Source organism: Rhamphochromis sp. 'chilingali' (genome assembly GCF_963969265.1).
Source record: "Rhamphochromis sp. 'chilingali' genome assembly, chromosome: 22".
Taxonomy (NCBI): domain Eukaryota; kingdom Metazoa; phylum Chordata; class Actinopteri; order Cichliformes; family Cichlidae; genus Rhamphochromis; species Rhamphochromis sp. 'chilingali'.
In genome coordinates, this window is record NC_137950.1 from 17,048,458 (window position 1) to 17,069,410 (window position 20,953).

The 20,953-nt window shown below is 40.6% G+C and overlaps 1 protein-coding gene across 2 annotated transcripts in view; it reads right to left on the reverse strand.

The window, feature by feature from the left end:
* Positions 1 to 14,097: 14,097 nt before the first annotated feature.
* Positions 14,098 to 20,953, reverse strand: part of nrg3b (neuregulin 3b) — a 283,520-nt gene continuing 276,664 nt past the window's right edge. For both annotated transcript variants that reach the window (XM_080873085.1, XM_080873084.1), the window contains 2 exons: positions 18,391 to 18,573; positions 14,098 to 15,301 (listed from right to left, as the gene is read on the reverse strand). In XM_080873085.1, the coding sequence (XP_080729211.1) occupies positions 14,560 to 15,301; positions 18,391 to 18,573 (925 nt within the window). In that variant the 3' untranslated portion in view covers positions 14,098 to 14,559. The remainder of the gene's footprint in view (positions 15,302 to 18,390; positions 18,574 to 20,953) is intronic.

Sequence of the window (20,953 nt, forward strand, 5' to 3'; positions counted from 1 at the left end):
GGTCTAAATTAATAAGGAAAAACACATTAAAATAGTCTGTGTAATCACTTGTGAGATTAACAAAGTCTGATAATACTCCTGATTGTAGACTGACATTAAACCAACACAGCTCCAGTTTGTACAATTTTCATGTAAATTTAACATTTAGTAACACCTTCAAACATTTGTTATTTAAATGAAACCCCAAAACTCCTGGTTAACATTTGATATTGCATATTAAGTATATTGGTTGCTGATAACTCTGAGTCTCAGAGTCTATGGGACAGATCAGCAGGTGAAGCCAAACCTACACTACTGCTTATCACACTGTTTTGATTCTAACACTGAGACTCACCCATGTCAGCAGTGTTCCTGCAAATGCAGGCTGTATAGCAGATAAGCGTGATGGAAAACTCGAACATCAGCTGCGAGCAGAAGAGTATGGAGTGAAGAGAAAAGAGTGATGGGCTGCAGATGTAAACTGAGGGGAAACAGATTACCCTCGGCTATGGACTACTGGAGAAAACTGGCTGAAGTTAAGCAGCATGAGTGGGCAGGTTGCAGAGGTTAGGTCGCATACTGATGATTGGAAATAGAGACTTATGCTCAGTATGCAGCAGTTTAGACAACAGCAAGACTTGACAACCTGACAAGAAGTGCCAAGAGATTCTGCCTTAAATAGACTCGAGCAATTAGGAGCAGCTGCTGAGTAATGAGGACAATACAGGGCGGGTGAGGTTGTGAAAATCCAGATAAACTCAGGTGCTATCATGATGTGTGAGGACTAGATGGCAGCATGATTAGAAATAAAGTTTGTCTTATAAGGACTCCTGTATGATGGACCCAAAGCAGACAGCTAGCTTAGCAGAAAAGCTGGAAATCATAGACTGTATTTAAAAGATGGCTGTAACAACTGTGACATCACCTAGTGGTTGCTGAAGATTTGACCTTTTTTTTTTATAACTAAAGGTGACATATAAGAGGTAGATGTGACCAATAAATCAAGCTAGTTTGACTCTAATAGGGATTATAGTTCACAACATAACCATTTTGTTCTATTCATTAAAACCGGCACTTATTCATTAAGTATTTTCTCACATAATATATTAAGGGTCATTTACTCGTGGCCTTCTTTTTGCAAACAGTGGCAAACAGATGGGTACCGGTATCGGTTCTGACATAAACGGTAGTAACCAGACCGAAAAGCAGCGCACATTTCGGTGCTTTATTTCGGTGCTTTTTTTTCCTGAGATGTCCTACACTTTGGATTCTAGCCAATCATTTTACCTTTCCAAGGATAGTAGGCGGGCCTAGGTACGTACGTTCTTTTAGAGCAGAGCTACAGATTAAAAATGCCCAAGGCGAAGCGGTCAAAGTCTGGCTGTACTTCACAGCAAAAGATGCAAACTCAGCAGCCTGCAACAAGTGCTTTAAGGTGATACTGTGATACTGTGCAAAGGAGGTAACACCTCAAATCTGATGAAACACCTGGCGACGTATAGCATTTTGTTAAAAGCCGAGAAATGCGCCGTATTTGATAGCTTGCTGCGAGACCTCACACCGAGCACATCTACTGCGGGTGTGGTGCCTGTTATCAAACCTGGAGTTAGCAATATCCCCCAAAAACCTGAAGAGTACAGTCCTGGACCCTAGCCCTGCCAGTGTAGCAGAAATGATGACGGATGATGATGGCAGCAGCAGCCGTTCTTCTCTGCGTGAGTAGCTTAATGTTGTTCGTGTGTAAGCTAACCACGTTATTAAATTAATGCATGTAAGGTGAACTAGCAAACATGATCATAGCTACATGCGGCTGTCTTCTTGTTTGATGGCAGATACTCCCTTCACCCTGGCCAAAAATGCTAAAATGACCAAAGAAAAAGTGGAAAACAGCTGAACATGAGAGGTTTTTGGACCGATTTTGTGTTCTCCATTCTTTATGCACCGGTTTGAGCACCGTTTAAGCACCGGCACCGTTTCAAAAGTACCGGTTTGGTACTGGTATCGGATAAAACCTAAACGATACCCATCCCTAGTGGTCACACTCTGCTGGCTGCTAAAAGCAAAGGTGGATTAAAGCACTTTTGCACTGACATCACTTTTCAGCTTGCTAATTTTTACCTTTTTAAAAGAACAAAAAAAAAGTATGTCTGAAACTGAAGTGCAAAAGTAACAAGCCATGTCTTGTTATTTCTTGACTGGAAGCAATATGGTCCTGAGGTCCTTTTTGTCAATGTTTTGCAAAGCTTGCAATGTAACTGGAGGAGCTACATCCGCTTGCTGTTGGTTGCAGCTTCGTAATTACTAGACAAAATTGACACTGGTATTAGTCTTTTTCTTTAAAAAACAAGGATATTTCTCAGAAATCCATGCTTATGTTATAAATTGGTTATTAAAAAAAGACTGTAAATGCTGAAACAGTAGAGATGCACTGTGAAGATTGATACTGAATTTAACATTGAGCCTGATTGCATCAATTAACACAAACTGCCTCCACCATGAAACAGTTGCTAGAAATCACTGAATGTAGAAATACAGAATTTGACCGAAATATTTCCACGCTTTCTCTCTCTCTGATCATATGACATCACTCCACTTTGAACTCAGCAGTTCTGAAGTCTGCATCTTGACAGCCTGTGCATAGGGAACATCCTGATTATAGCACAGCCCCAACCAGAGTCCGAGGTCAGGACCACAATCTGTCTTGCAGGCTGACTTCAGAGTCTCTCAGGATCAGAGGGATGCAGCTTGTGGATGCCCCATCAATGACAGCAACCCTAAGGGTTTCTTTGTATGTGATGGGGGTGGGATACATGAAGTGTCCCTGTCATTCCTGCACATCAGAAGTATAATAGCGTATTAAAGAGTCTTCTGAAGAGTAATTTTTCTGGGAAAATTCCCTTGTGGCAAGCATATGTAGTCTAAACTCCTGTATTAAGTCTGGGCATACATCTCCCAGCAAAGGTTTGGACTTACATTTGAATGAAAAGCACATTTGTTTTCATCTAAACTGATCAAACATCTTGAAAATAATAAGTCATAAAATAATAGAGTTCTTAATGTTTTTACTAGAACGTCTTTGTAGTTGTATAGGGGTCCATTTTCAGCACAAAAATACTCCCAACAATGATGCCTTGTTACTTATTGCAGCTTTATCACGTTAAAATGCTAACTAAGCACACTAACAGGAGTAAAAACAGTTTCTTACAAAGTATAGCTAATACCTTTTATTTGTGTTTGAAGGATTGAGGGCTGTTTCATGCACAAAGGTTCCCAAATATTTCACATGAGAATGTGAACTGCTCCCTTTCCTTTTCCAGCAAAATATCTGGTTTTATTCAAAACAGCTGCTAGATGACAACCTGCGAGGCATTTGTTTCTCTGACTAGAGACTCTGATGTATTTGTCCTCTTGCTCAGTTGTGCAACTCTGGTTAGAGCCAAGTTGTGCTGTTCTGTGAAGGGCACAATACAAACCATTATATGGAAGCTTCACTTTTTTTTGGCAATTTACTCCCTGCGGAGTAGCCTGCATTTTAAGAATACTGTGATGGGCTTTGTGATGGGAGATGATAGTTCCCAAATTTATTGCTTATTTAATCAGCAGAACAATTTTCAGCTGCGCTAACATAATTGGAAAATGTTTTTCTAATGATCAATCAGCCTTTTAACAATGATAAACTTGCATTAGGTACCACAATGTTCCACTGGAACGCAGGAGTTGATTGCTGAAAATAGGCCTCTGCACTGCGTAGGTATTCCATTAAAAAAAAAAGCTCTATGATTAATGATTCCTTTAATCATGAATTGTCATTTCCAATACTTGTGATTACTTTCAGATTATATTAGATATAAACAAATATTTTCCTTTACAAACACAAGTGTATTTCAAAGTGACCCAAAACCTTTGAGCGCTTTGTGCTTAATTTTAGTTAAAAAAAGAAAGTATTTATAATTCATTTCCCTAAACAGTACCTGTCTTTGTAAAGGTAACAAAATATAACAGTGACAACACTAAAACAACATCTTAAAGTACCACACTGGCTACATATATGGAGCTAATTGGGAAAAGAGCTTTGTGGGTATTGATCCAACCTCTTGTTAATAGCGTGGCCATGTAGGGATGAAACACACTACTCTGTCTGTCAGCCTCTTTTTTTCACCTTTGTTATTTCTCCTTTGCCAAGAGAATATTTTAAACTGGTGGGGGTAGCATACAGTCATTTGAAAAATAATTCAGTAGCTTGTAGAAACACCAATAACTTGCAGCAGTCGTTCTCTGTATGACTTTATTAGTCTCTCACATCATTGTACATACCACCACTCTTAGCAGTTCGTATGAGGTTTTTGTGCTGATAGCCTCCATTTGTTTTTTGCAAAGTAGTGATGTGCATTTTGGCCACACACATCTCCACTTTGGTCTTGTCTGTCGAAAAGTCATTGTTCTAGAACTCCAGTGGTTTGTTCTTATGCAACTTTGCAAACCAAGGCTGTGCTGCGTGTTCCTTTTAGAGAGAAGAGGCTTTCTCCCGGCAATCCTTCCAAACATGTCATACTTACTCAGTCTTTTTGTAGTTGTACTTTCATGAACTTTAACATTTAACATGCTAACTGACGCCTGAAGAAACTTAGATGTAGCTCTTGGGGTTGTTGCAGTTTCTCCAAGCATTGCACAACCCCAAGAGCTTGCGGTGTATGGGGACATCCACTCCTAGGAAGATTGTGGGATTGTGCTAACACACAACTGAATGCTCCTGACTAGCAAACTGAGAAAGCTTCTACTTTTATAAAAGTGCTAACACTTGCTGATGATTAATTAATGAAGATGTGTTTGATTAGCAGAACTTGGTTAATGCTTTGACTCTGATTCTTATGGAACCAGTAGGGGTCCATAGAGTCTTGTGAAAACTTGACTTCAGACCCACTTTCCACCTCTTTGGTCCACCTGTGTTATCTAAATTACTACCTTGAACCTTTTTTATTCCTATTTTTGAAAGGTACCTTGTACTTATTATGTTGTCTGGCTTTGCAGCTAACAGCAACAGCACACTGCAGGCTAACATGCTTGGGAGCACCCTGTTTTGTCTTAGATGTAATATGAACATGGACCTACCCTAGGCCTGTGGCCTGATGAATCACTAAGGATGCAACAACTTTATCCACAAGTATTTACCTTGAGAACTGATTGACATACATGCTGCCTGGTATGTCACTTGATGATGTATGTGCCCGTAGGAGCGTCATGATTGAAAACCAGCCCAAAAACGCTGCACATTACTCAAGATATACATTTTTTGAGGACCCATTTTTTACCCCTTTAAAAGCAGGAAATTTAAACCGTCAACTTCAAGGAAGCAGCAGCATCCAACCAAATGAACCAAATGAACAGTGTGTTTTCGGATGTCTTAATTAGTTCTCCGCCATCCATATGTTTGGGCTGGTCATTAAGCGAGTGTAGTGTCAAACTTTGTCTGAAAAATAGTACATGATCTGACAATGGTGTGCCTAATGATCTGAGCGTGCTTTAAGATGTATAATGTTTTTGCACTGTGGTTTTTAGAAACCTCCACAAAATAAGCCTGCTGTTTTTGTTCACTATGGAGCTCATCACTCACACTCTCCCTCTTTATATTACTAGTGCATGAATGCCATTTTTAGGAAGAAGTGTAATGCTGCAGTGGCATTATTAAAACTCCTGTCTTGACTTTTGGTTTAAGCAAGTGAAGCAAATGATCACATACATTTTACTTTATGGTTTCACACTGAAAGAATAACAGAAGTTTTGCCATCAGTGTAAGAAATTTTGTGGGGAAAAAAAATTGCTTAATAATTCCGACCCGCAATGTCAGGACAGCAGTGTAGCGAGGGGGAGCAAATGGACTATTGTTGCTAACATAACAATAGCACTGCCCCATTGATAAACTCCCAGCATTTTAGCAGCTGCATTGTTCTGATAATCCCTCTACATTTAAATGGAAGACTACACAAGATATTATACTGCAAGAATGCCTTACGGATAAAAAACAAAAAAACAAGCCCTTGTCTGAAATCACATGGATAATTGACCAAGCTGGGATATCACAGTGACATGGTAGCAGGACAGCTAGATTACCGTTTAATAAGGAGAAAAAAAATCAGCTGTCAAAAACCATAATTGTTAAATGCCAAGTCTTGTCAGCTCCTCAGACTGAAAGAGAAAGGTCTTCTCTCCGCTCGCCATTTTGAGCCATTGTTCAACAATCATGCAGCGATGCCACCTCTTAATGTTAATAGCAGCGGACACAAAGACAAGATTGGCTGGGTTTTGTCACGCTGTCTTATCTTGACTCTCTTTTTCCACCTATAATTCTAAAATGTAATACTCTGGCATTGTTTATATGTGCAGCATTTACCCATCTTCAACAACTTGTATTAATTATACTATGAGTATAAAACATTCTTGAAAATGACAACTGGGGCTGAACAATTAAGCAAATGCCAAAGTGGCAATAATTACTATTCTGGGAATGACCACTTGATCCTGGGATCAATAAGTATGAAAAATGGGATCAAAGAACACTTTTATTACATTTAGATTAATTTTTTCGCTTTTTAAAAAATGTAATTCACCTGTTTTGATTGTACTTATTAAGCAATGCATTGCAGCTGTAGCAAGTAGTCATCTGCTCAACATCACCAATGAATCTGAGTCAGAGCTGCACTTTGTTTTTGGTGGTACTGACTTTTTAAGCATTTTTTCATGCAGTCATCAGGCTAATAGGACGGCTTGCTCTGGGTGAGTGAATTTTTTAGCATTATTAGCACTAATTAGCTCTTCATCTGTGATTCATCTGTATCAATAAGCCGAACTCAATTCTGTTCAGTGTTAATTTTATCTCTTTATAAGCTTATTGGTGTGGCGCTCCAGAACATCCCAGTTCCCTGGTGAAAACTAATTGCCCACTCCTGATCAATAGACTCCTTTCTCTCTCCTCACTCGTTTATTAGCTCTGAAGCCCATTGTCCAACCGTAGACAGTATGAAAGATAGATATAGCTAGCATGACATCACCCACTGGTTACTGAAGTCCCGCTGAGATGACCATTTTCACCATCGCCATCTTACAAAATAGCCATTTGTATTGAAAACATGTGTGCCATAGCTAAGCGCTATCGTGAAGCTAAACATAGCTCCCCTGCCACCTTGCATTTGATTGGTCTTGAACATAACTCTTCCTGCCATATGGGGCAGTTTATCTAAACTGCTGTCTCAGATGATGCATTGCAGTTCATCGCTCAGCACAATGACACCTGCTTGTCTGAATGATTATTTTTACTGTTAAATGTATTTTATGAACAAGCTAATATGACAGCCTTAAAAATACAAAATGATGTTTATGGTAAAACTTCAGTTATAAACTCTCTACTCTCTACTATAATATTTATAATTGTTATATTGTTTAGAGGATGATTACGAAGGAGAATTTGATTCTTTTAAACAAATAATGAACAGATTGCAGTATATAAACATTAGCAACATTAGCATGTTTGTTGGCATTGCTAAATAAACTGTCAAAGTATCCAAGTTTTGTGTTTGTGCTACATATTACCTTTGGGTAGTCAACACTAGACTCGTGACTGTCATTAGCCAGTGCGCTTTCTTAGCACAGTGACCCTCCATACTGAACCATTGTTTCACCAAGATTTATAAAACAGACATTTTTCTTTGTCCAATATTACCCAAAATGAGTGATTGAGTCCATTAACTCAGAAAAAAAAATGTTTGCAGAGGTCAAGGCAGAAAGCTGTTCTCCCATCGAACTTCTATATGTCCAGAAATCTTTTGCCACAGCTTTTCTCTTCTGGTAGTCTTCAGATAGAATGCAAGTGTAAGCCAGTTCCATATTGGCTTTATTTATGCTAATACTTATCATCTTGATTGATCAACCAAGCATTGTGACATGTAAAAGGAGGGAACCACGTGTAACCGGAGGTAGATTGGCTCGTCTACTAATCAAAAGGTCAGCAGTTCAATCCCCAGCTGCTCTAGTCTACATGCCAAAATATACTTGGGCAAGATCCTGAACACTGAGTTCGCATTCGTCAGAGTGTGAAGGTTAGTTTAAAAGCATTTAAGCACAGAAAAAGTCATTTCTATAAATGAATGGGCGAATGAGGCGTTTAATAAGAAAGCACTTTAGGTACTCCAATAAAGTAGAAAAGTGCTATACAAGTATCAGTGCATTTACCATTTGCATAATTACGATTGCATTCCATTTGGGTTACTTCTGGTCTTGTACATGCCAGTTCATTGAAACTGTGAGTTCTTATGCAGACATTAAAAACAGATACAGGAAGCTTCAGCTTCAAAAACATACTGCAGGAGATCCTATCTTAGCTACTAAATCTGTTGCATTCACAATGTCAGCAGCTGTCACTTAAGAACAAACAAAACATATTTCCTTTCAGGAGAGAAACTTCCACTATCAACATGGCCACTGGCAATGTTAAATATCACCTGATATCCCACATCGAGGGGAGCCTGTGAGAGATGCTAGGAGACATCCACACTGGTAGCTCTGCATTACACATGCTGGCCTGCTGTCGTCATAATCTCTGTGCCATCTGGCGGGGAACTTCACAGTCCCCTTGCACCCCTGGTTCATTAGTATTCCTCTCACATTGAGCAGGAGAGACCAGTGCGTATGTGACATTCCTCAGAAACATAAAAGAGTCAACACCTGCGAGGATTAATTGAAGAGTTACAGGGTAAGGGCCCACCTCCAACAAACCGACTCATTTTAGGCAGTGAGAACACTTAATTTTTCATCCTCCTCATTTATGTGCTGCTGTCCCTTCACAATGCCAGCGTCTTCTCCCGTTTCCCACAAAATGGATCCACTACTTTTGTTACATGTGGACTACTGATATTAGCTGATTAAGTCTGGGTGAGTGCTGCCTGGATCCCTGGCTCAGATGTTTTAGAGGGAGAACCCTGTCTGCAAACAGTGAGACTGCGACTCTTTAAAAAGATGCTTCAAACAGTGCTTCCAGCATTCACTGTAGTGATGGGTCGTTCGCGAACGAAATGGCTCTTAGAGCCGGCTCTTTGACGTGAACGACGAGAGCCGGCTCCTTATCGCGAGCCGTGACGGCTCGTGGTTTTTTCTTTCTTTCTCTCACCCTCTGTCTCGCACTTTTTTTCCGCTTCACTCTGCACGCGAGCCTTGTGCTTTACGCTGGGCAGAGGGGGGAGGGGCGGTAGTTACACTCAGTAGCACAGGAACAACAGAGCCAGAGGGAGAGAGAGAGACAGAGAGCCAGGGACAACAACGTCACATTAGAAAGGTATAGTAATCATCCAAAACTATTTTCGGTTGCAGATGATAAAGGATTCAGAAAGTGCGGATTCATGCGGGCCCATATGACAGAGAATGTGCATGTCCTTTTTGTTTTCATATTATAATTTATATTTAATTGTGTTTTGCAGTGTTTTGTGTTGTTTTCACTTTAAATTTGTAAAAGGAAAAAGCTGAAAATTTAAATAGTTAAAAGTTGAAATGTGAATAGTTGATTTTTGTATTATATGATTTATTTATTACATTTTATGTGGTGTGAATAAATAAAAGTATATTTACGGTGGTCCCTAGAGACAAAGCACATACAAACTTCAAATCACGTACGAACTCTGAAGCATGTACAAACTCCAAAACACGTAAAAACACGTACAAACTCCAAAACACGTAAAAACTCCAAAACACGTAAAAACACGTACAAACTCCGAAGCACGTAAAAACTCAGAAGCACATAAAAACTCAAAACACTTACAAAAGACAACAGAAGTGCTCCAGGATGTTGGGCGCAGTGTTGAGCTTTTGTTATCTTGTGGCTACACAATCTAGCAAGTACCAACGACCGGATTTGGTGTGTGGTAGTAACAGGTAGATGAACTTTTTTTTAAATTATTTGAATATATTTGAGTGCCTGTGTATGAATACACAAACAATACACACATGCTTTCATGCTTTCAATTGTGTAATTTAAGTGATCTAGTAGCTCTGCTTTGGAAGTTCAGTTCATGCTAGAAATGTGTTTTGGAGTTTGTACGTGTTTTGTCTCTAGGGGCCACCGCATATATTTATATATAAACATATATAAATAAAACCACTTTTTTATGTTAGTAATTCCTTTTGTGCATAATTTTATATTATTGTGAATAATAAATTAATTAAAGCAACAAAACAACCTGAAGAGCCGGTTCGGAGCCGAAAGAGCCGGCTCTTTTTAGTGAGCCGAGCCGAAAGAGCCGGATCTCTAAAAAGAGCCGGAAATCCCATCACTAATTCACTGTGAGCTGTGATCAAAGACTGATCCCGGCCTTTTCAAATCCACACGGCCTCTCATTAGTGCCACATGGGAAGAGCCTTCTCTGACAGCAATCTATTATTTCCAGCTTTATATTTGACTACAATCGTGAGCTGATTAGAAAGCTTGCCATTGTGTCGTTGTGATTTTCACATTGGTCGTTATGTAATTTTTTCAATAAGAAGATCAGTTAGCATGTGGTTCAGAGCTTGTATGTAAGTAGCATGGCCTCGCAGCTGGCAGTTTTCCATGAGATATGATCAGGGATTTTCAGAGCTTTGGTGTCCAGTGTTGACTGTATCCACTTCAAGTGTTTGGTGGATTATTGGATAGAGACACTTCAGGCTTCTTTGCTAAAACAGCAAAACAGTATCTACAGATTTTTTTAAACACTACCTAAACTAACTTAAATAAAAAAATAGATGCTACATTTTCACTAACAGAAAATGTGCAAAATGTGACAAACTAATCTGCTCAACATCTAAAATGGTAGAATATAAGGTAATTTGGCAATCCCAGAGTGCTATTCACAGATATTAGGCCATTTGAATTAGATAGACAAATTAGGGCCATGGTAAATTCCTCGGCCACCATTTCCTTGGTGTGCCATTGCATTGATACTCTGCTGAAACACCACTCGTCCAAAAGATATTTCCCACTCTGCTGTTTTGCTGATGGTAGTGAAGAGTGTGCCTAAGACAAAATCTCTCATTGTATTCATCTGGGTTGAGATAGAGTGACTGCAAAGGTCATAACAAACAATTCACATCATTTTCATACTCATCAAATCATTCAGTGACCCTTTCTGCCATATGAGTTGGGGCACTGTCTTTCTGGAAGAGACTATTCCATCAGGATAAAAATGTTTCATCACAGGATAAATATAATCACTCAAAACAATGCTGCATTGATTTGCAGTGACCATTCTGTCTAAGTGTAGCCACACCATGCTAGCAAAATACTCCCTTGAGTTGATAGTTTTTCCTTCTATATTATTTGGGTTGGTCCAGTGTGCACCCAATGCCTGCATTTTAGCTTAATGATGACTCTGCGTACAGCATAGTTGTTACTTTAAATGGTAAGGGTAATATACTACATTTGCTTCACGCTATTTCCTGCAAATATCACTTTGTTGCTGATGGTAAAGCATGAAACGCTGATGGATAAATGTGCATCCGAATGATGCATTCAGAAATGTGATGAACTGTATTTTAGTAGGCAATCGTGTTCCATCATTAGTCTTATTTCATGTTTAGAGTGCTGTGAAACATGTCAGTCCATAATCTTTTGCATGCTATGAAGGAAACAGCATGCCCACTATAACTTATACCCTCTATGGAAATATCAGCATTTAATGTGCTCTTTACTTTATTTATTCACTTTAAAAATAAGAAAAGAAATACAACTGTATTCGCACACCCGGGCACCTTTTGTGATCAGGTAAATATCCTATGCAAATCTCCATCAGCATCTGAAAATTCAGTGAAAAGTATAGTAAATTCTGTCTTACCAGCTTTTACTGTATGCATTTGCATTTAGGATGCAAGTTATTTTCTATTTATGGTAATTTTATCTTTCCTTTGCAGCTGTCTTGGCTCTATTTCTCATCAGGGATCAATGAAGTTCATTTTAATCTTCACAAAAGCCTTCTTATAGACTTAAGATAGTTTTATTCTGCAAAAAAAAAAAAAAAGTGATGAAGAAATCTCAGTAATACCCATTTGTAAGTGCTGTACAATCTACCTTGCCAGCAGTCATTGCAAACCTGAAAGGGAGGAAAGTGAGATATAGTGAATTTGACGTAAATGAGGCATAAATAAAGAATTGCGTTCAGCTTGTATGCTGCCGTGCTTCATTTCCAACCACAAACCTCATGGCCATTGTTAGAATTCATCACTGTGGAAGGAGGTCTTCTTTTGTGCTCATAGCCTATGGATACGGCCCAAGGTTTATCATAGGAAATAACGAATAATGAGTATAATTCTGCACTCAGTGAGAACATGGAAAATCTTTGAAGAACTCTTATCATTCACAGTATTTGAGTCACCTTTTTCTTCACATACACAATCGTTCCATTACCAAAGCTTTCCCCATTATCCTCGGCTCAATTTACATATTTTTTTGTGAGATCCATTATGGAAAACCTGCGTGCACACACGCACAAGCAAAAAACACCAACCAAAAAACAGTAAATTTTAGATTTAAAGGGAAAGGTACCATTCATCACCACGGAAACTTTGTATGTTGATACGGCAATCAATACTCCTATACCACTCTCTATATTTTGAAGTTTCGTGGTTGTGGCTCCAACTATAACACACTGGCAAGTTCACCAGTCATCTCTTTCATTTTAACATCATAGGGTATGAAGGTGTTTGGTTATATGCCTCAGAGGTAAAGGGCTGTGGTAATATTGATATGGTTCAGCACTTGTAGCAAGAGCAGTAGTAGCAGCTTAGCTGTGCTCTGAAGTTTATAGTTTAGTTTGTGTTTTGCCATGTTTGTTACCCCCAATGCTCTTTTTATCTGTGTTTTGTCTTTTGCTCTTCCTGTTTAAGGGCAGTTCTTCCTCCCCGCAGTTGCCAAGTGCTTGCTAAAAGTGTGATTGTTGGATTGTGTACTAACAAAACACCTTTATCATATTAAGAAGGCCTTTATTGTTAACCAGTGAGCTACATAAATAGAATTTCACTGAACCAAACCAGAATCTTTATACACTTAAGTTTGATTTCTAGTCCCAAAAGCTCCCATGGTTTGCAAAAACAAATCAGTTCCAATAAAATGATAAAATATTACGTTTAACATTTGAAAAAGAGGAGTTAGCTCACTAGTTTTTGTCTGAAGGTGATGCACGATACTGTTCTGACTTCAGTATTTAAAAAAACTGATCCATTGGGTTGGTCATCATTTTGTTACTGTGTGGTTTGAATTACTCGCTATGCCAAAGTTGTAATCTTAAGCTAACACTGAAATCTTTTCTGAAGCATTCAAGTATTTGTTGTCTTGGACACTGTGAGCCCAAAGGCTGTAGAGTTTTAAAAAGATGTGTCGCACATCTGTAAGAGGGCTTTCCTCTGTTAAATAAAACAAAGGATTGCAACACGTTAAAAAGCCAACAGCTTAAACAAGTGAAGTAGGAGCTTGGAACCAGCAAAAGCTTGATATATTATCATTCGACAAGCGGATTACTGAACATACAGTACCTAAACCAACTTGACCCTTCCATTGTGAAGGACGGATAATCCCTCACAAAACACTTAGTGACAGCCCTGTGACAGTCTATCCACAGGCCCAGCTATAGTTGTTGCTTATTTAATGGCAATATATAAATAAGTTCATTAAAACGGGCTCCCAAGTTAACAACTACAAACTTTAAAAACAACAGCAAGTGTTGCCATTTTTAGTCTGGCAAAATCCCATCAGCAAGAGACCAGAAGGCTGCACGATGGCTTACTAAAGCAGCCAAACATGGTGCACTGCTTTACTTATAAAGAATCTTGTTTTTGGTGCTTCCTGCATTTTCTGGTGATACCCTGTTTATTTTCAACTACCTGCTTATTTGCAACTACAGTTTCACATACAGTAGAAAGTGCAGCAAAGAGAACTCGTATGTTTGAAATCTGATGTATTTCCAACAAATGCAACGATCTCCTGACAGCTTTGTCGTTACTTGTAATCGTTCGACTCGACTTCGATATTTGTCCAGATTTATTTCAGAATGCCGATTAAGTCACGAAAATGGATTAAGATGAATAAAGCCCATAATTAACACTGTTATCTTAGTCTTTATTTTGTCACAATTGTATGTCAAATATATATATGTCTATATGACATATATTATATGACATATATAATTTCATTTCTTTACAATAGAGAAACAACATAGAGATAACACACTATTTTGGTTTCTAAGTAGAAGCTCCTTGTAATAGTGGCATTTTTTTCAATACACTGTTTAAGTCAAGCTCCCACTCAAGTCATGGTTTTGTTTTCCTTTTGAGTCACATTTATTCACAATGTGTGTTTGTTTGTCTCTTTTCCTTTTATAATTCGATGTCTTTTGTGTCAATATTTTCCCCCCCTCGGGAATTCAATCTGTTCGTGTTCTTTCGAAAACTGATGGCCATCTGTTATTGGTCCATGTGGCCACACAGATGGTCCCACCTGCTAGCCATACTGAGCCACCAGCAAAGGTATACATTTATTGGAAACGGTGTCTTCTCTTTACAGAGTTAATCCAATCAGCTCGCAGAGGGCTTGGCATAAGTGTTTCCAATTCCTCTGCAGATGGGTCCTTTGGTGGCCAAGTCTGCTCCTCCGTACACAAGAGATGTCTGACCTTGGCACTGTCCCCGGGTTCCTCTTTGGCCTGCTGCCTTCCATCCTCTGGTCCCGCTGCCTGTGTGCAGAACTCTGGGGGAATACTGGACACTTTTCCCCTCTGACTCCCGTGCCGTCTTCTCAAGAGTGTTTGTGCCACCGTGGTGGATCTCACTGTGAGACCCAGACCTTTTCATGGGGCTGCAAAGGCTTTTCTGTTTTAACTCCTGCGCGAGTTCCACTGTAATTTCAAAGGAGCAGGATGTTTGAGGAGAGCCGAGATTCTTCTCCAACCCCAGGAGAGAAGCGGCGGCGGCGGGGGGGCTAACGCTGCTGGGCATGACACTGGTCGCCAGCACGACGCTTTCAGGGGGAGAGGGAGGATTGCTAACGGGAAGGCCCGTCTTTCCAGCCAGCACGGGGTGCCACTTGAAGAGCCCCGCTTGGTTCCGGTCACTCGTGACCGGGTGGCCGGCCTCAAGGTCACACGTTTGGAGCGAAGGGATGATGGGCACAGATCGGGTGCGGAGGGAGGGTGGCAGGAAGGTCGTACCTTTATCGAGGCGGGTGCAGGGAACCTCAGTCCATCCTTTCCTGGCTGTGAAGTGAGAGAGTGAGGTCCTGCTCAGGAGGGCGCCGACCCTTCCGCCGGCAGAATCACACCTTTGGGCAAAGAGAAAAGGATGGAAATGTCAGGGTGAGGAAGTCATTTATAATTTGACCTTTTCATCTTAGACACTTTCCTAATTTTAAATGAATAGAAAAGCCCGAGCAATAGAGAATATGAAGTTACCTTCCATATTTAGAACACCAAGATGACATTCGTTGTGTTTTAGAAAGATGCCAGTCTGTCAAGGCTTCACCGTATCATTTCACACCGGCACAAAAATATCTTGTACCAAACAAAATGATCACTATTTAGGTATTGTTGTTTCATAATCTACGTGTAATTATGTATAATCCTTGGCATGAGCGGCGTCTACTGTTGCTGCATGAATGTTTAACTGAGAAATCCCTCTGCTCATCACAGCCTTATCAGAGATTTAAGGCTTTAGCAGTACAGCAGGTGGATTCCTGACCCGCCCTGTGTGACTGTTGTATGTAGAAACAATACACGGCTTCACACGGCTTCTAATTTCATTTTATTGTAGTTTTCACACAGCAAGCAACTAATCAGATGGGCCCACGATGTAACATTAAGCAGGGTTGAACGGGGGAGTAAGTCTCAGCAGGTGCATTTGCATGATGATGCATCCTCCTTCAAACGTAGAGAGCGGAAGCAGATAAGCTTGAAAGGCATTATCGTCGGCCATGACAGTAACACGGCAGAGAGGGGAAACTTATCTGGAGTCAAGTGGGCAAGTTTGTGTATGTTTGTTAAAGTTGTTACTGAAGCCTCGACTCCCATTTAGAATCGCATCCAGTGTTATTGTCAACCTTGAAAGATTGTTGGCAGCGTAACCAAGTTTAAAAAATTGAATTACCACCCCACCCTCCTCCCCCACCCTTGGTATTAGAAGGGCAAAAGCAAGCTGGAGGTAAATCCGACAGATCAAAACAAAACCTAAAAATAACTCCAATAGCAAATTTGCTTTCAATTCCTCCGCTAACCGTGATGGGTAAATATGTTTTGACACCAGATGATGAAACTGACAATACTCTGTGGGGATTTGTTGTCAAAAAACGGAAAACGTAGAAGAGTGCTCTCGCGTCTGTTTGTGGTTCTCGCCTCTTTATTAGCACTTTCCACCGCGCCGGACTCGGTGCCTCCATCTTTACTTCTCGGCTCAGTCCTCCTCCTCCTTTCCTCACTTTCCCCTCTCGCGTTCTCTCACTCTCCTTTCCACCTCCCGTCTCTCATTTCCAGAGATGAGAGGGTGTATCCATGGCAACACGGGAGACATGGGGGCTGGAGGAGGAGGAGGAGGAGGAGAAGAGGGCTGTAAGCTTGGTGTTGCGTGGCTTGTAAGTCGAGAAATAGGTCATTTCAACCACCAGAAGGCCAGCGAAAGCCATATTTGAGTGATGGATGTGTGGGGGAATTATCAGTGGCTAATGAGATCTAAATTGTTACTACACAAATGCAATTTTATCCCCAAGAAGATGACAAGCCCTCCTATTTCAGCTCCTCTCCTAAACATTTGACAAAGCGCGGCAGATTTAATTGCCTATAGCTTTACAGATTTCACCGTTGTGAAAAAGAATTCTCGTCAGCTTCTTTATTAGTGTGTTTCGTTACTCCTTATAAGTGCGAGCGTGCATGTTTGTGAGTGTGTGTGTGTTTAGAGGGAAACTGCTCCTGAAGGATCTTTCTGCACAACCATTTGAAAGAATTGCTGAGCTCCGTGGAGCTTTGTTTAAAAATGTAAATTATGGAAATAGGTCACATAAAGAGTTTGGCAGCTTGCAGTGTAACTTACTGTAATGCTCAATCAGGTTGGCATGCTAATAGGAACATTGCTAGGCACTTTAAAGTGTGTGAAATGCACAGGGGACACTGCTGCTTTAATGACAGACGTTTCTGTTAACAGTGCTATTGCTCAAGTTCCACACAGTGACAGCAAATTAGGCTGCTTCTGAGTCATATGCTAAACAGGACTGTCTTACGCAGGATTAAGATGCTCTTGTCTGCATCTGTAAATAAAACCTACACTTATTTAATGTTTACAGTGTTTTGAAGGAGAAATGCCAGTGGAGCTGCTTGACATTATGCATCAATGCACCGAGGAATACAAGCACCTCAGTGATAAATATTTTCCGTCTTTGGTGGTCGTTACGCAACAATCAGCCTGAAAAAAGGGCAAAAGAAAAGTTATAACTAATGCGAAAAGCTTTGTTTTAACATAAAAAAATCAGTATGTCAGAGAGGATTTCACATCACATCACATTTTAGCAAGCGTGACCAGTCTGTACTTTTTAAATGTGTTTTAAGTCTGCAGACTAGGCTGTGCCAAAAGTCCCTCTCGCTTCGAATGCCTCCTGAAACAGCACCAGTAGCTGCGCTTCGCTCGGGATGGCCGTCAAAATAGGCCAGCTCGCTTCACTCGACATCAGCGGGAGCATGGGGGCAATTCAAGATGTGCAAAAGCCTGGAAGTAATCCATTTCAACATGTAGCCTGTTCTAAGAGGCCGCAGTCATCTAATGTACTTTATACTCAGCTTGTAAATTACAGAAATTTAATCATTTTGTTGATATGTGAACTATGATGCTTCCCATGCTTGATCATTAGCCAAAATCAAACCGTTTTGGATAGCTAGAAATTCGTGTGAACCCGTGCATCATTTGGTAATTAGCTTTGGCACAGCCGTTGTATTTTTAACCCTGTTAAAACATGCAGATAAAACAAATTTTCATTCACAGCAGCAGCCCAGTGGCAGCGAGGATTACACACATCTTTCCCAGCACCATGATACTGTTGCGCTTTTGGGATCAAGTGTGTTCTCCAAATTAATTGTGACAGTCCCAGCTGAAAGAGGAGGGGGGTAGGGGGGGCACTGCAGATCTCATTTATTTCCCTGGATCACATTTCATAGGCTGGTTCACGGATTTGAACTGAGAGTCTTCCAGTCATAAACTCATTTCTCCCTAAATTATCCCTCTGCCACTCCGACTTAACCTTAGTTAGTCCAGAGGTCTGTATCACTGAACCGGCTATTTGACCTCGGCGTGGAGGGAGGCGAAGAGAATTTCCTCTTTGCTGGCTCAAACAAACATGACAAAACTAATAACGAGACAAAGAAATAGTTTCACCTTCTTATGGACTCCATGTCCGATGACTCATCCTCCTGCAAGTGTTTGTAGACATGCCCCGCCACTCTGGATCCGTCAATAAGATTTGTGGGTATTTTGTGTTTCCCTCTGGAAATGGGTGGAGTCCTGAAGTAATTAGTCTCTCTCCGTTGTAGGGCTGGGCTGAGTGAGAGCGAACTACTCCTGAAACCAGACAGCATGCAAAAGAGATGGGTCAAAATCATTAGGTAAAGACCGTTCACTAATTCATCTGTTGTATCAGCTATAGATGTCCTTTCTAGGGTTTCATGATGTAAAAATGGTCTGGAGTAAATCGACCTTTGTGCTTGAGACTTGAAAGGGGAAAAAACAAAATCCAATCCCACCTTCAATTGACTCGACGCGGAAATTACCCTGGTATCGAAGCTTATGAGACAGATGAATCAGATACACGTGAAAGGAATCGTAAGTTATCAATAAGCAATACAATTTACATAAGAATGGAATCATTTCCATTCATCCATCCATTTTCATCTGCTTATCTAATTCAGGCTGAAAGGCTCGGTACACGGCAGACAGGTTGCCAGTCTATCTCAGGGCTAATGCAGACAGACAGACAAACATCCAACCTCACATTCGCACCTATGGCCAATTTAAAATCACCAATTAACCTAACATGCTTTGGATTGTGGGAGGAATCCGGAGCACCCAGAGAGAACCCACGCAGGCACAGAGATAACATGCAAACTCCACACTCTTCCCACCCCCGCAAGAGAGGAGGGAAGGAACTATGGGAGAAATCTCAAGCTGTGCCTTAAAGGGAAACGCGAATGCGCTTGAAACGCCACCCCCCTCCAAAAAATATCTTTAGTGTAAATGTTTTAATTTCAAGATTAGTATGCATTCCCTACGCTTTCTTTTTTTCACTCCCTTCTACCTGTTGAAAAGGGGGCTTAGATTAATTCACATTCACAAAGTGCACATGTAGCATAGAAAGATGGTTTTCATGCCAAGCATTCGTTCATTCATTCTTGGAATTGGCTCACCTACGAAGAATGCAGCTGTTTTTTCATATTACAAAAATACACCCGTGCTTTCCCTGCAATATGTGCTGTGAAAAGGTCTAATCCCAAGGAAAATGTGGAGGTTAGCAGTGTGATGATGCTCTGTTTTTGTTGCCTGTGAATGTAAAGATGCAGGACTAGTTTCTCCCTGGGTTTTATTGAACAAATCTCACAGAGATTTTGCCTCGAACCAGGTGCCGGAGAAGAGGCTGTGTACTTACTGCGGTGCATTCTAGGAGAGGTGTGTTACACTATTAAACACATACTTTTTCATGTACTTTGAGGGCTGCATTAGAATTAAAAGATTAATATAAAAAGTTTTTTACATACATGCTTAAATGAAAAACCCTTTGCTGCTTGAGAGGAAACAGTGCAAAAGTCTTGAGTCTCTCCTGGTTTTTAATGTCAATATTTTAAGTTGGTATTTGGTACGACCACCTTTATTCTTCAACACAGCAATAGGGAAGCCTTCTTTGAGTAACCTCACCTATCGTTATGAGCTTTGGTTAGTGACTGAAAGAACTAGATCGCGGATACATGCGGCGGGAATGAGCTTTCTCCAAAGGGTGGCTGGCCTCACCCTTAGAGACAGGGTGAGGAGTTAGGCCATCCGGGAGGGGCTCAGAGTAGAGCCGCTGCTCCTCCACATCGAAAAGAGACAGTTGAGGTGGTTCAGGCATCTGACAAGGATGCCTCCTGGGCGCATCTTGAGTGAGGTGTTCTGGGCATATCCCACCTCTGGGCAGACCCAGGACATGCTGGAGAGATTATATCACTCGGCTGGCCTGGGACCGCCTTGGTGTTCCCCCGGATACGCTGGAGGAGGTGGCTGGGGAGAGGCCAGTCTGGGCTTCTCTGCTTATCCTGTGGCCCCTGCGAGCTTCACCCGGAAGAAAATGGATGGATGGATTCATGGACCGAACATTCAACATTTTAAACAATCATTTTTGAATTAACATCTGTGTTTACACATTTTATTGTCAGTGATGGATGCTGGAAGCTGGGAATCACCAAGAAGACAATGTCACTCCTACTTGTAGAATTTGATTATTTCCATAATTTTTGATTTAGCCATTCAACGCAAATTACAGGATAATTTACAGTTTTAATGTTACATTTTAAAGTGTCATTTTGATCCAAAGAGCCATGCACTAGCATGGTTAAGCAAGTGCTAACATGCTAACGAAGTTTCCATACAGACCTTTATCGTCCAGAACATATAGAAAACACTGCTTTAGTGTTTTCTTTCTGTGAACTTCAAATAAATGCCATGTATTGTTAGGGGTTATCCTGCACCTTGAAAATGACCTCTAGCTTACATACTGATATTCTACTGCTGTTAATGATAGAAGCAGCTGCCTTTAGAGACTGAGCTTCCTGTTTAGGCACACAGTTTTTAAATTGGTCTGTGGGCAGTAGGTGGTCTGCCTCAAAGCAGATCCCTGGATGTCTGCAGTAACGAAGCAATGGTATTAAATCCAAGGTACACCGAGCCATAATGCAATCTGATGTGTGAGCAC